General features: G+C 43.6%; 1 protein-coding gene across 2 annotated transcripts; it reads right to left on the bottom strand.

Moving 5' to 3' along the window:
* Positions 1–813: 813 nt before the first annotated feature.
* Positions 814–6,302, bottom strand: LOC100083206 (C-C chemokine receptor type 3-like). 2 transcript variants are annotated; one of them, XM_001513744.5, is made up of 2 exons: positions 6,109–6,302; positions 814–1,913 (listed from the first exon to the last, which is right to left on the bottom strand). In XM_001513744.5, the coding sequence occupies exon 2, from the start codon at positions 1,900–1,902 to the stop codon at positions 835–837; it is 1,068 nt and encodes a 355-aa protein (XP_001513794.2). In that variant the 5' UTR covers positions 1,903–1,913; positions 6,109–6,302; the 3' UTR covers positions 814–834. The 2 variants fall into 2 exon arrangements, with proteins under 2 accessions (XP_001513794.2, XP_007664342.1); XM_007666152.3 differs by having other exon boundaries at positions 6,194–6,302.
* Between the last annotated feature and the right edge of the window lie 7,897 nt (positions 6,303–14,199).

Genomic DNA, 14,199 nt, shown 5'->3' with positions numbered 1-14,199 from the left:
AACGGCTGAGTTTATGCATGGCTTCCACATTGCAGTTTTGTGGGCTGCAAAGTCCAGCACATTTCTTGACCTAGTGGAATGAGCATGGTCCTGGGAGTCAGAGGACCTGGATTCTAATCTTGGCTCCAGCCACTTGCCTGCTGTGTGACCAGACTCTGTGCCTCAGTGATCTCATCTGTAGAATGGGGATTAAGACTGTGAGTCCCTTGTGGGACAGGGACTGTGTCCAACCCCATCTGTTTGTCTCCACTTCAGTACTTAGTACAGTTCCTGGCACATGGTAAGCACTAAACAAATATCACAATTATTATTATTGAGAAGCAGCATGACTTAGTGGAACTGGGCTTGGGAATCAGAGGTCATGAGTTCGAATTCCAGTCTGCCACTCATCAGCTGTGTGACTGTGGGCAAGTCACTTCACTTCTCTGTGCCTCAGTTACCTCATCTGTAAAATGCGGATTAACTGTGAGCCTCACGTGGGACAACCTGATTACCCTGTATCTACCCCAGCGCTTAGAACAGTGCTTGGCACATAGTAAGCGCTTAACAAATACCAACATTAGTATTGTTATTATTACTACTAATAATACTTCTCTTTGCCTCAGCTTCCTCATCTGTAAAATGGGAATAAAATACCTGTTCTCCCTCCTACTTAGACTGTGAGTTCCTTGTGGGAAGGGACTGTGTCCGACCTGATTATCTTGTATCTAAACCAATACTTAGTACAAAACTTGGCACACAGTAAGAGCTTAAAAAATACCACAATCATCTCATCATCATTATTCTTTAGGATGCGGCTGAGACTGTGTCACCTGTCTAAAACGTGTCACCTGCCTAAAACCCACCTGACAAATCCTGCTCTCCTGTTGATGGGGTAACTGAGCTCACTCGCTCCAGTTTCTCGCAAGGGAAGAGAGGAATATGTTTACCCAGCTTCACAGCCATGCGCCTTCGGAAGAAGTGACAGAGATATTTCTGAAACCGCTCACCAACAAAGGCGTAAATCACCGGGTTGGCACAGCAGTGGATAAAAGTGATCACTTCCGTCACCTGCATGGCTATGTCCAGTTGCTTGCTTTTCTCACACTCACCCTCAAAGAAGTACATTTGAAAATTATTCAAGAGAAGAACAAGGTTATAGGGGGTCCAGAAAAGAAAGAAGACTATCATTATTACAAAAATCAGCCGGACTGCCTTATACTTTTTCTCATTCCGGCATTTCAGCAGCTTTTTGATAATTCCCGCATAACAGACAACCATAACGATCATAGGAAAAATAAGTCCCAAGAGGTTCATTTTCAGGGTTCGGAAGTGCTTCCAGTTCTCTGCTTTGGCATCGGGGTAAACCGGGCTGCATACGTGATTCTCGAGGCTTCTCTGAGATGTGCTGAAGACAAATGAAGGGAGGGCCGCCAACCCTGCCAATCCCCAGGTGACGGCACTTGTCATGATGCCAAAGTTGACCGTCCTGACTTGTAAAGCGAACACGGCGTGGACGATGGCCAGGTACCGATCGACCGTCAAGAGGACTATGAAGAAGATCTCGCTGTAGAGGCCCATGTAATAGAGCCCGGAAACAAATTTGCACATGGAATTTCCGAAGACCCACTCGCTTTTCACTTCAGTGTGAATCCAAAATGGAAGGGTGAAAAGGAAAAGCAAATCAGAAAACGCCAAGTTGAGGAGGTAGATGTTGGTCACGATTCTGAGCCTCTTGTATTTAATGAGGATCAGCGCTACCACGACGTTGCCCACCAGCCCCACTATAAACACCAGGGAGTACAGCGGGGGCAGTAACTGGGTTGCCAGAGCTTTGACATTATACTTTTCGCATGGGGCCGAAGTCCCGTAGTCGAATTCAGTTGTTGCGTCGTAATCCATATCCACCGTTGAATTTTCCATCTTGTCCAATGCTGTGAATAAAAAAAGATCTGTCTCCATGTAAGTGTATCCTGCAATAATATAGAATGTAGAAACACTGCACATAAACCTGAACCATTCTGTAAGATAGGCTAAGACCCAATTAAAAAAACCCCAATTAAAAAAAAAAGGTTGTGGTGTCAACCTTTTCTCCCATCAGCTTTCCCTGAACTTCTCCCTCTGTTTTCCGGCTCCCTCCACCCCGTCCGACCTCCTTAGCTCCCTCGCTTCTCCCCCGGCCTCCTCCAAAGGCTCCAGCTTGATGTTGATAGCCGTCCGATCCACCCTCACCCACTCAGCGTCTTGACCTTGAGCCACTTCCCTTCACGAATCCAGGCCAGCTCTCTTCTCAGTCATGTCCCTGACCTCAAGCTTCCTCCCTGTTGCAGCTCTGGCCTGTTTCAGCTCTCCACGAACCACCATCATCACCAGACTCTGGCTCACCTCTCCCGCCTACCCCCAGTATGGTCTTCTCACTTCTGTTTTCCAGAGGCCACACAACATTCTACGCTTGGCTGCCTCCCTCCATTCCCTTTCTCCATCCTTCCTACAGTCGACCTAGGTGCCCTGGATTAGATCATGTCGGAGTAGTCCACATTGATTATAATGATTTGGCAAAATTCATTTCGAATTCCATTTCCAAACAGGATGAGGATTGCAAAAATGTAGCAAAAAGTTATTCCTCAAACTGTGATTTGGTAGTAGAGGCCATGAAATCATGAAATATTTTTTTAAATCGAGGAGCCTCTTCACACTAGTGCCCTAAAGAACTGTCCAGGAGTAGTAATAGCTACTGACTGCTAATTATACTAGGCACTGAAAGCTAGTAAAAACGATATTCCGACTCTCAAAAAGCCTGTAGTCTAATGGAGAAAGACAAACATCCAATATAAAATATACATATAGATTTACTTCTAAGCACATAAATGCTGAGGGTATGATAGGTGGCATGACCGGGTAGCAGGAGGCTAGCCAAGGAAACCTGTGTATAGGGGAGATGGGTTCTGAGTAGGATCCTGCAAAACGACTTCTAAAATACTAACAAATTTCAATGCTAGCTCTTCTTTTCAAAACTTACAAATTGATTTAAAAAACCATTAGATATTGTACAGTTGGCAAGTGATGGTGCCCAGTCCTGTACTTGAATCCTTGACTGGTAGATTCCAATTTTCAGTAGTGCCACCTTCCAGGCAAAGGGAAGCAGCATGGCCAAGTGGCAAGAACTTGGGCCTGGGAGCCAGAGACCTGGGTTCTAATCCTGCCTCTGCCACTTGTCTGCTGTGTGACCTTGGGCAAGTCATTAACTTCTCTGTGCCTCAGTTCCCTCATCTGCAAAAGGGGGACTCAATAGCTGTTCTCCCTCCAACGTAGACTGTGAGCCCCATGTGGGACCTGATTATCTTGTGTCTATTCCAGTGCTTAGAACAAGTGCTTGCCACATAGTAAACGCTTAAATACCACAATTATTATTATTATTATTATTAACTATAGGGAGGCCCAATCATGAGCCGTGGGTCATAGCCCACAAGCTATGGGAGGCCATACCAGAGGCAGAGTACCTCAGCTTGTTGGGGGGCTGCTATCTAACAGAGGCACTGGGGAGGCCGTCCGCCAGGCTAAGCAGGAGAATGAAAGGCGCTGCTAATTGTATATATAATAGATCTTTGACTCAGACCTCAGGGAGACTTTCTAGGGCAACAATGGGCCCAATAATGCCATGGAAGTGAGCATCAGACATTGTCTCTAGTTACCCCTTACGGCTGCTCTGACTCCTATAATAGCAGTTTCTTTTTTGAGCTGGGACTTGGGTGTTTTTGCTGCCAACTCATCCCGACCTACTGTTTTTCTGGAAAGATTTTGAAAAATAAGTCGGAGGCTTGAGACAGAGAAGCCCTGGGTACAAAGTTAGGCTATCCACAAACACAGATTGAAGTCTCAGTGCCTGTTCCAGAGCACAAGAAAATCTGATCCAAACTTCACTGTAACTCTTGCCTTAATTATACATCCTACTTCTGTAATGCTCTGCAGACACTATGATATTCATTCTCAGAATATCCCTATGAGTTTTGTGACAAATGCCATTACTATTATTATGGAGCAAGTCTTCCTTCTGTTTGGTAAGTCCCCTAAAGCCAGCTATTAGTGGGGTATTTGCTCTATGGATACAGATATCACAGTTCAAATAGACGCCTGAGATAATAATAATTATGGTACTTAAGTGCTTACTGTGTGCCAAGCACTGTTCAAAACCCCAAGGTAGATACAAGTTAATCAGGTCGGACACCGTCCCTGTCCTACATGGAGCTCACACTCTTAATCTCCATTTTGCAGATGAGTTAACAGAGGCCCTGAGAAGTTAAGTGATTTGCCCAAGGTCACACAGCAGACATGTGGTGGGAAATACCACCAGGAAATAGTAGTATCATGATGGGAAAAGGGAACAGAGATGTTCTCCCTCTGGGAGTTTCCTAAAGATTGGTAGCTGAACTGTGAACTTCCCCTGGCCCATTCATTCATTCATTCATTCAATAGTATTTATTGAGCGCTTACTTTGTGGAGAGCACTGTACTAAGAAGTCGGAATGTACAATTCCAGCAATGACCCTTCATTCAGTGCCTTCCTGCTGGATAGCTCTGCACACAGTGAGCGCTCAATAAATACAACTGAATGAATGGATCTGCCTGCTTGCCTGCTTGGTTGCCTAGTGGAAAGAACATAGGCCTGGAAATCAGAGGACCTGGGTTCTACTCCTGGCTCTACCACTTCTCTGCTGTGCGACCCTGGGCCAGTCACTTAACATTTCTGTGCCTTAATTCCCTCATCTGCAGAATGGGGATTCAATCGATACGTGTTCTCCCTGCTACTAAGACCGTGAGCCCGGGTGAGACCTGATTTTCTTGTATCTACCCAAGCCCTTCGTACGGTGGTTGGCACCTGATAAGCACTTAACAACTATTATTATGATTTTTATTATTACATCTGTCTTCCCCTTTATAGTGTGAGCTCTTCATGGGCAGAAGCTGTGATGTGTCCTTCTGTTTTACGTTTCCAAGGGCTTAGTTCAGTCACACAGCAGGGACTCAATATTACGACCGTTAAAACTACTAAACATACGATTATTTCTACTATTACTAGTATTCTGGCTGCTACTGTTGTCATTCCACTTCTACTGCTGCTCTTTCTCCTGCTATTCCTCCTTCTACTAGAAATTACTGCTACTGCTGTTTCCACAGACACAGCCTGCTGTGCGGAGGGATTTTCCACTCTGGCATAACCATGTCATACAAACTTGTTTCCTTGTCTATTCCTGCCATGTGGGTAGTAGGGAGAATCGGGCTGTTAGCCATCTCTCTTAATGAAGCTTTATCTCAAGGGAAGCAGAGTTTTTGTGCTATTGGCAGAGGAGACAATGCTGGAGAAATGCCAGGGATCTGTTAAGATGTTTACAAGGATAACAGTTTCTCAGAGAACATGAAGACGCTGTCAAAAAGACTAGAAATGCTTCTAAGTATATTTGACCTCTGTAATACCCACCCAGACAGGGGTTTGTTAGAAATTGCTTATGGCACAGTCAGCACTCAAATGTTCGGAATTAAATAGATCCCATGCTTTAAAAATGGACCATTATAAACCTGACTATTAAATATAGAGGGCTTGAATCTTGTGGCTTCTAATCTACAAAAGCAGAAGGGATAAAACTGCCATGATAAGACCTCAAAAGTAACATTTTTAGTTAATTTTAACAACATTCAGACAATTTTAGAAAATTCAATCCCTAATATTGGTGGTCAAACTTCATAGGTAGTACAATTCTGAAGGAAAAAGCAAAGGGAAAAGGGAAGGCACCCATATATCTAAAACTGAGAATCTAACAAATGCCAAGTTCTGAATTGGAGGATAGGAGGGGAGTAAGAGGTGAAGAAAAGAATTCTGAGAATAGCTAGTAAAGAGTGAAAGGGGAGGAAGAAGGAAGAGAATGAGAGTGCAAATGGGAAAAGGAGAATTTCCCAGGTTTCTTCTCCCCAACTTCAGATTTCACAGTCTGGAGCTACAACCTACTGAGGAATTTACAAACTTCTTCAGGGTCACTCCTTCCATGCACCTCAACTCCAGGAGATTCCCTGACTTTCTTCCTCCAAGGATGAGGGGGGAAGAATATGGCTTTAACCAGGTCCAAGACAAACTTACCCAACACATAAGAACTTCTGGTCCTCCCTTGAGTTTCAACAGGCTCTGGAGTAAAAGAAAGAAAAGCCAAATCTCACCAACTTACAGGAATTTTCGTGTTCCAAAGACTTCTTGGCACCACTGGAGCAGAGTTAATTTTAGATCTTAGATACCGCCAAGGTAGTTGAAACAGTTCCCTGTTTCAAGGCTTTTCACTTCATAGGTTTTGCAAGCTTTCAAAAGTATTAGAAGCACCATGATGAAATTCTTTGTTTTGTTAATTGGTTCTCACTTATTACGAGTAGTGTCTGCTGCAACAACAGCAGCGTGGTATATGGATAGAGAACAGGCCCTGGAGTCAGAAGGTCATGGATTCCAATCCCGGCTCCACCTCTTGTCTGCTGCGTGACCTTGGGCAAGGCTCTTAACTTATTTGGGCCCCAGTTCCCTCATCTGTAAAATGGGGATTAAGACCGTGAGCCCCATGTGGGACAGGGACTGTCCAACCCGATTTGCCTATATCCACCCTAACGCTTAGTACAGTGCCTGGCACAGTGTAAGTGCTAAACACATATCATTCTTCTTCCTATTATTATTATTATTATTAGGTTTGCAATTATTGGAACTTCAGTAGGCATTATAAGTGTTGACTGACATAGCTCTTTTCAGGAAGAGACTGTTCTAATGAGAACATCCAAACTTGGCTCCAAAAAGTGCCATGCGATGGAAATGATAAAATTACATGATTTAATGGTATTTTCAAAAGTTCAGCTGATGACTTCATCAAGAGACACGGATTAGTATCTCTCTCCGTTGCTGAATTTAAGAAGAAATGACCTTTGGCCATTTGGTTAAATCTCACTGTTTGTAATATTCAGATTTATAGAATTTACAGTACTATTCAAATTTAGAGAACTTTGAGATTTCGATAAGAAATGAGCTGTGCATGTATAAGATGTTAATAATAGTAATACTGAACATCTGCTGGATGCAATACGTTCATTGTATTAAGTGTTTGGGAATGAACATTAGAAGGACAGAACACATTCCCTGCCCACAGGGAGCGTACATTCTTATTTTCTTCCTTTCCATTTACAAAGTGAATTCAGAACAAATAAAGTGATGGACAATTATAGATGTGATATGAATACATTTTTGTAGGGACAGATATTATTGCTACGTGAAGCTTCTCGAAGATTTACTTTCAGGTGTTTTTACATGTGGAAATTCAATATTACCTGTGCCAGAAGGAGACTGAGATGGGGAGGATATTAAAAAAGAGACCAAAAAATTTCAGTTAGGCAGTGAAAGAATTAGAAAACTGTGTAAACTCTGTGGGAAAGGAATGTGTCTACCAACTCTGTTGTATTGTACTCTCCAAAGTGCTTAGAATGGTGGCCTGTACACCGTAAGAGCTCAATAAATACGATTGATTGAATACTATCTTTCCATTAATGTGGAAATACAATGGTTGATCAAACTTTGATTCTTTGTGAGGAGAGGATGAAGCTCTGGCAAGATAAGGGACTTAAAATGTTAGTGACTTCTTTTGTATAGAAATCAGTGAGACCTGCCAAACAAGGGCCTAAAAGAAATGAATTCTATTGTATTGTACTCTCCCAAGTGTTTAGTGCAGTGTTCAGCATACATTAAGCACTCACAAATTACAGTTGATTGATTGTTTGGGCCAATGAGAAGACTAGTGGCAGGAAAGAGAGAATGTGGATATCTCAGATTCACCCTTGACCACTGCATCTGTTCTTCTGGTCCATGGCTAATAATAGTGATAATGATGGTATTTGTGAAGCGCTTACTATGTGCCAAGCACTGTTCTAAGCTCTGAGGTAGATACAAGGTGATCGGGTTGTCCCACGTGGGGCTGTCAGACTTAATCCCCATTTTACAGATGAGGAAACTGAGGCACAGAGAAGTTAAGTGATTTGCCCAAGGTCACAGAGCTGACAAGCGGCAGAGTTGAGATTAGAACCCATGACTGCTGACTTCCAAGCCTGGGCTCTTTCCACTAAGCCTCGCTGGTTCTCTCCCATTGTTGTACATAATGGGACTTTGGTTTAGCATGGAGCTGGGGTTGAGAGAAAATTTAGGCTGCCCAGTGATGGATTTTGAATTGCTCAGTGTATTTTCTCTAGACCGACTTGCCTTTTATATAACCTCTTTTTGTGGTATTTGTTAAGCTCCTACTATGTGCCAGGCATTATACTAAGTGTTGGGGTAGTTACAAGCCAGATGGGTTGGACACAGTCCTTGTCCCGTGTGGGGCTCTTCTCTTTCCTCATCCTATGATTTTCTTTTCCATAACCCCAAGGATATTTCCCCATTCCTCTCAGTCATTAATACTTATTGAGGTCTCTCTGGGGGCAGAAAACCACTGCTTCTTTCACCTCTCAAATCACTGAACAACAAGCTGATTAGCAAGTGCAGGCAAATCTGACTCACTATAAACTTGCAAGAATTGAGTAGTCTCCAACTCTACACATTCTTTGAAGAGATGAAAAATATTAAATTGATGATACAATAATAAAACACCCCTAAAGCTGCTGCTCCGATGCACATAGCAGGGACTGTCTCTATCTGTTGCCAACTTGTTCATCCCAAGCGCTTAGTAGAGTGCTCTGCACATAGTAAGCGCTCAATAAATACTATTGAATGAATGAATGAATGAATAAATAAGGCGCCTTCGAAGTCTTCACCTCTAAAGCCTGGTGGCTAAGACTCAAAACTTCAGCTCGCTTGCTAATTTCACTTGGTGTTTGGCAGGAACACTCCCTACTCTTTATGAATGACTTTCTGTCAAATCAAGACATATGCATAGAAAAAAATAATCACAAACCTCTGACAATTTTCACCTGGTAAACATTGGGGAAAAACTCCAAGAAACCGGGGAAGACACGAATATCTTGGTTGCAGATGAAGAAGAAAAGCAGCGGGAAGAAACTACATAGCAAAGAAACTCATGGAAAGTACCGCTGTTTCTAGAATACTTAAGATCAGGTTTCACCATGTTCAAAAACACAAGAAGGGAAGTGCATGAACTTGAGAAATTTCTAGGGCCAGAGGGTAGAACTGCAATGCTTCCTTAGTTTAGCTCCCTTGGCAGAAATACAAGAGGCTACTTTGAGTACAATTTGAGTACGATAGCCACCTTGCCTATGAGGTGACAGCTAAAAACTTGGTGACTGTGGACTGGCTTATGATGTTCCTTGATAGATTCATTCGTTTTATTGTATTTGTTGAGCACTTGCTATGCACCAGGCACTGTACTAAACCCTGGGGTAGATAAAAGCTAATCAGGTTGGATGTAGTCCAGGTCCCACATGGGGCTCACAGTTTTAATCCCCATTTTACAGAAGAGGTAACAGGCACAAAGAAGTGAAGCGACTTACCCAAGGTCACACAGGAGACAAGTGGCAGAGCCAGGATTAGAACCCAGGTCCTCTGACTCCCTGGTCCATGCTCTATCCGCTAGACCATGTTGCTTCCAATTTGGGTGCTCCTCTTCTCACAGTATACGTCAAACCATGGGGGCCAGGATGTCTCAGTGGCTTTCATGACACAGCGATAATGTTATCGGTCATTTCAGAGTTCCATCCCTTAAAACTCAATGTCAACATTAGGAAGGGCTGATAGTGTAAATAAAGCAAATTATGCAAGCAATTTCTGTGAAGCAGATAGTGTAAGCAAATTGTATACCTGGGCTTCGTTCCCACTCAATCGATCAAAGGTATTTATTGAGTACTTCCTGTGGGCAGTGAGCTTTATTAAGTGTTCCTGCTCAATAGGGCACTGTAATTGGAAATGTTATGCCTGAGTACGTTTGGACTATTTGTGGCTTATCTGCAGAGGGTTGTTAACAGGGTTCATGTTTCACACTCCAGGTTTCCTTAGGAAAATGTCCCACGGGACCCCACTAATGGATATTAGAGTAGATATTGAGAGTAGCAGCGTGGCTCTGTGGAAAGAGCCTGGGCTTTGGAGTCAGAGGGCATGGATTCAAATTCCGCTCTGTCACTTGTCAGCTGTGTGACTGTGGGCAAGTCACTTAACTTCTTTGTGCCTCAGTTCCCTCATCTGTAAAATGGGGATTAAGACTGTGAGCCTCACGTGGGACAACCTGATTACCCTGTTTCTACCCCAGCGCTTAGAACAGTGCTCTGCATATAGTAAGCGCTTAAAAAATATCAACATTATTATTATTATTTTATTGGTAAGGATACAGAGAGCTGTGTATATCAACTGTCCTCCCAAGGGTGGAGAAAGTGACAGCTCACCACCTCCTCGAGAGGGTAACCTCGTTGTGGGCAGGGAATGTGTCTGCCGACTCCATACTACTGTTCTATTGTTCTCTCCCAAGTGCTTACTACAGTTCTCTGCACACAGTAAGCACTCAATAAAAATGTGGTTGATTAATTTGTAAGTGTAGAAGGTATTTGAAAGAGGTGCTCAGGTTTGCTTCAACAGAAGAAGCCCATAGCTTTTTTAGCCCAAACACAATTATGAAAGCATATTTTGGGTAATTACTTTGAAAATAATCTTTTGATCATTTTCAGCTTAGTATATGGCGTCAAGTGAGATACCAAAGGATAAAAATGTCAGATTGCAAATGGCACGTATAAAGGATAGTCTTACATCTGAGAGGTTCTGAGAGAGTCCGAGAGGTTCTTCTCAGTGGGCAACATCCTTTCATCCTTGATCTGTTCCCGACACAGTGAGTGACCCTCCTCCTCACCTTCTCTGAGACCTGTTAACTTCATTGTGACCCCTGCCTCACTCTTTCGAGAGGGTCTGACCTTCTTCACTTCCCCTACTTTGTGGAGAAAGAAAGAAATGTCAACTTCCCCTCACCTTCCAAAAATACTTTCAGGCCACCTCCTCCATCCCTTAACTTATTTTTTGAAGCCCACGTTCTCTGCCTCGAATACCCACTACAGCTACTTATTGCAGTCACATCACGCCGCTGGACCCATATCCAATTTTCTGAGTGTTTTTTTGTCCATCTCTCCTTTCTTCTCTTCTCCTCCCTTCTCTCTTTCTCCTTCCTTGCATGATGAAATTAATAAAATGAGTTTGGAGACAGGGGAAAGGATCAACTAAATCCACAGGAAAGTGAAGCCTTGATCAGAAGAGGACCCCTGAACTCTAGAATTCTAGTGTGAGGGGGCAAGATAACAAGGAAAGAAACAGAAAGGAATAGTCCTGATTACTAAAACATTTGTAAATAAATGCAGGGAACTTGGGAAGAAAAACAGGGAAACTAAACGTCAACTCAGAACCACAGTTATGAGGTAATTAGAACAACTGAGATGAGATGTGATAGCACTCACAACTGGTATTTGGGAGTTGACCAGTATAAGTTGTTAAGGTTTGATAAGCATCATGGCCTAGTGAATATGGGACAGGCCTGGGAGTCAGAAGGAACTTTGTTCTAATACTGACTCTGCCAGTTGTCTGCAGCATGACCTTGGGAAACTCACTTAATTTCCCTGTGCCTCAGTTACCTCATCTGTAAAATGGGGATTAAGATCACAAGCTCACGAGAGACACGGACTCTGTCCAACCTGATTAGCTTGTCTCTTCCCCAGCACTTAGTATAGTGTCTGGCACATAGTAAGCATTTAACAAATACCATAAAAAAAAAGAAAAAAAAAAGAATGTGAGGCAAGAGTGAGGATACCAGTCCAAGAAAGACAGGACTTCATTTTTTCATTCTTAGTTGCTGGGAAAAATTAGTGGAGGAAAATGGCAGGGATTATAAATCAACTATATTTAGGATCCTTAGGAAAGTAAGAACCATAAGCAAGGTAACTAGTATAAACTTTTGAGAAAGTAAATTTAACAGATGGAGGGCTCTGGTAGGGAGGAGCTAATGGGATGGAAGCCTAAGAAAGGAAGAAGCCCAGGAAACTGGCTTCTCTTCAAAAAGAAAGAAGTACCCATCCAGAAACGCAGCCAGAATAAAGGTCTGGTGGATGCCCAATTTCACGTCATTCCACCCTCCCAGGTGTTTACTCGCCTCATGGTTAGCACCCTTTCCTGATTTCTTCGGGGCTATTTTTACACCTGAAAGAGACCCAGCAGAGGAAAGAACAGGGGAAAAGAGGAATCTTGCAGGGGTGGCAGTTAGGAGCACATTTGCGAGATGTGCCCCTTGCCCTATAGGTCTTTTTTATGGTATGTGTTACAAGCTCATGTCACTCCCCTTTTTAAACAACTCCAGTAGTTGCCTATCGACCTCTGCTCCAAACAAAAAGTCCTCACTCTAGGCTTCAAGGCTCTCCATCACCTTGCCCCTTCCTACCTCTCCTCCCTTCTCTCTTTCTACCGCCCACCCCGCACGCTCCGCTCCTCTGCCGCCCACCTCCTCACCGTCCCTCGGTCTCGCCTATCCCACCGTCGACCCCTGGGTCACGTCCTCCCGCGGTCCTGGAACGCCCTCCCTCCTCACCTCCGCCAAACTGATTCTCTTTCCCTCTTCAAAACCCTACTTAAAAATCACCTCCTCCAAGAGGCGTTCCCAGACTGAGCTCCTCTTCCCCCTCTACTCCCTCTGCCATCCCCCCTTTACCTCTCCGCAGCTAAAGCCTCATTTTCCCCTTTTCCCTCTGCTCCTCCACCTCTCCCTTCCCATCCCCACAGCACTGTACTCGTCCGCTCAACTGTATATATTTTCGTTACCCTATTTATTTTGTTAATGAATTGTACATCGCCTTGATTCTATTTAGTTGCCATTGTTTTTACGAGATGTTCTTCCCCTTGACGCTGTTTATTGCCATTGTTCTTGTCTGTCCGTCTCCCCCGATTAGACTGTAAGCCCGTCAAACGGCAGGGACTGTCTCTATCTGTTGCCGACTTGTTCATCCCAAGCGCTTAGTACAGTGCTCTGCACATAGTAAGCGCTCAATAAATACTATTGAATGAATGAATGAAAAGCTCATTTTGTGCCAAGCACTGTACTAAGTGCTGGAGTAAAGACAAGAAAATCAGGTTGGACATAGTCCCTGACCCACATCGAGCTCACGGTCTAAGTAAGAGGGAGTAGAATTAAATCTCCATTTTACAAGTAATAATAATAATAATAATGTTGGTATTTGTTAAGCGCTTACTATGTGCAGAGCACTGTACTAAGGGCTGAGGTAGATACAGGGTAATCAGGTTGTCCCACTTGAGGTTCACAGTTAATCCCCATTTTACAGATGAGGTAACTGAGGCACAGAGAAGTTAAGTGACTTGCCCACAGTCACACAGCTGACAAGTGGCAGAGCTGGGATTCGAACCCATGACCTCTGACTCCCAAACCCGGGCTCTTTCCACTGAGCCAGGCTGCTTCTCTAAGGAAACTGAGGCACAGAGAAGTTAAGTGGTGGAAGGTCACACAGAAGACGAGTGGCGGAACCGAGATTACTCAGTCAGTCGTATTTAGTGAGCACGTACTGTGTGCACAACACTGTACTAAGCACTTGGGAGAGTACAGTATAACAATATAATAGACATCTGCCCACAATGAGCTTACAGTCTGGGGGCGATTGGAACCTGGGTCCTCCGACCCCCAGGACCATGCTATTTCCAGCAGGTCATACTGCTTCTTAGCATGGCCTAATGGCCTATGGTTCAAGTTAAGCTGCAGGAACAAGTCATAAAACAGCCTCGGAAAGACAGAAATGTAACGTTGCACCACGTTATCTAAACCAGAACTAACTCCCAACTGTGGGTCTCGCATTAGCCTTTTCAGCACAGACCAACAGGTGAATTTCATCATCAGTGGTGTGTTTTCAAGTATGAAGGACAAGTCTCTCACGCACACTTTTTCTCTCACTGTGTGTGTATGTGTGTGTGTGGGATGTATATGTGTAATTCCCTGATGAGCAAACGGAAAAACTTAAAAGAGTTAAAATTGGGACAGCTATCCAATGTAAAGAAATGACAGGGTGTGGGAGCAAGATTAGAAAACGTTAGAGGGAGAGGAAATGCAGTTAATTCAAAACTACTAGGGAAAAAATTCATCGTATTAGAAAGGAGGGGAAAGATCAGTGGAAGTATTGCTCCCAATAAACAGGAAGAGAAGTCTAATATCAGATGATTGGCAGGGTGGAGACT

The sequence above is a fragment of the Ornithorhynchus anatinus genome, chromosome 8 (genome assembly GCF_004115215.2).
Source record: "Ornithorhynchus anatinus isolate Pmale09 chromosome 8, mOrnAna1.pri.v4, whole genome shotgun sequence".
NCBI lineage: Eukaryota > Metazoa > Chordata > Mammalia > Monotremata > Ornithorhynchidae > Ornithorhynchus > Ornithorhynchus anatinus.
Note: the sequence above shows the minus strand (reverse complement) of the source record. Positions and strands in the feature narration are given on the sequence as shown.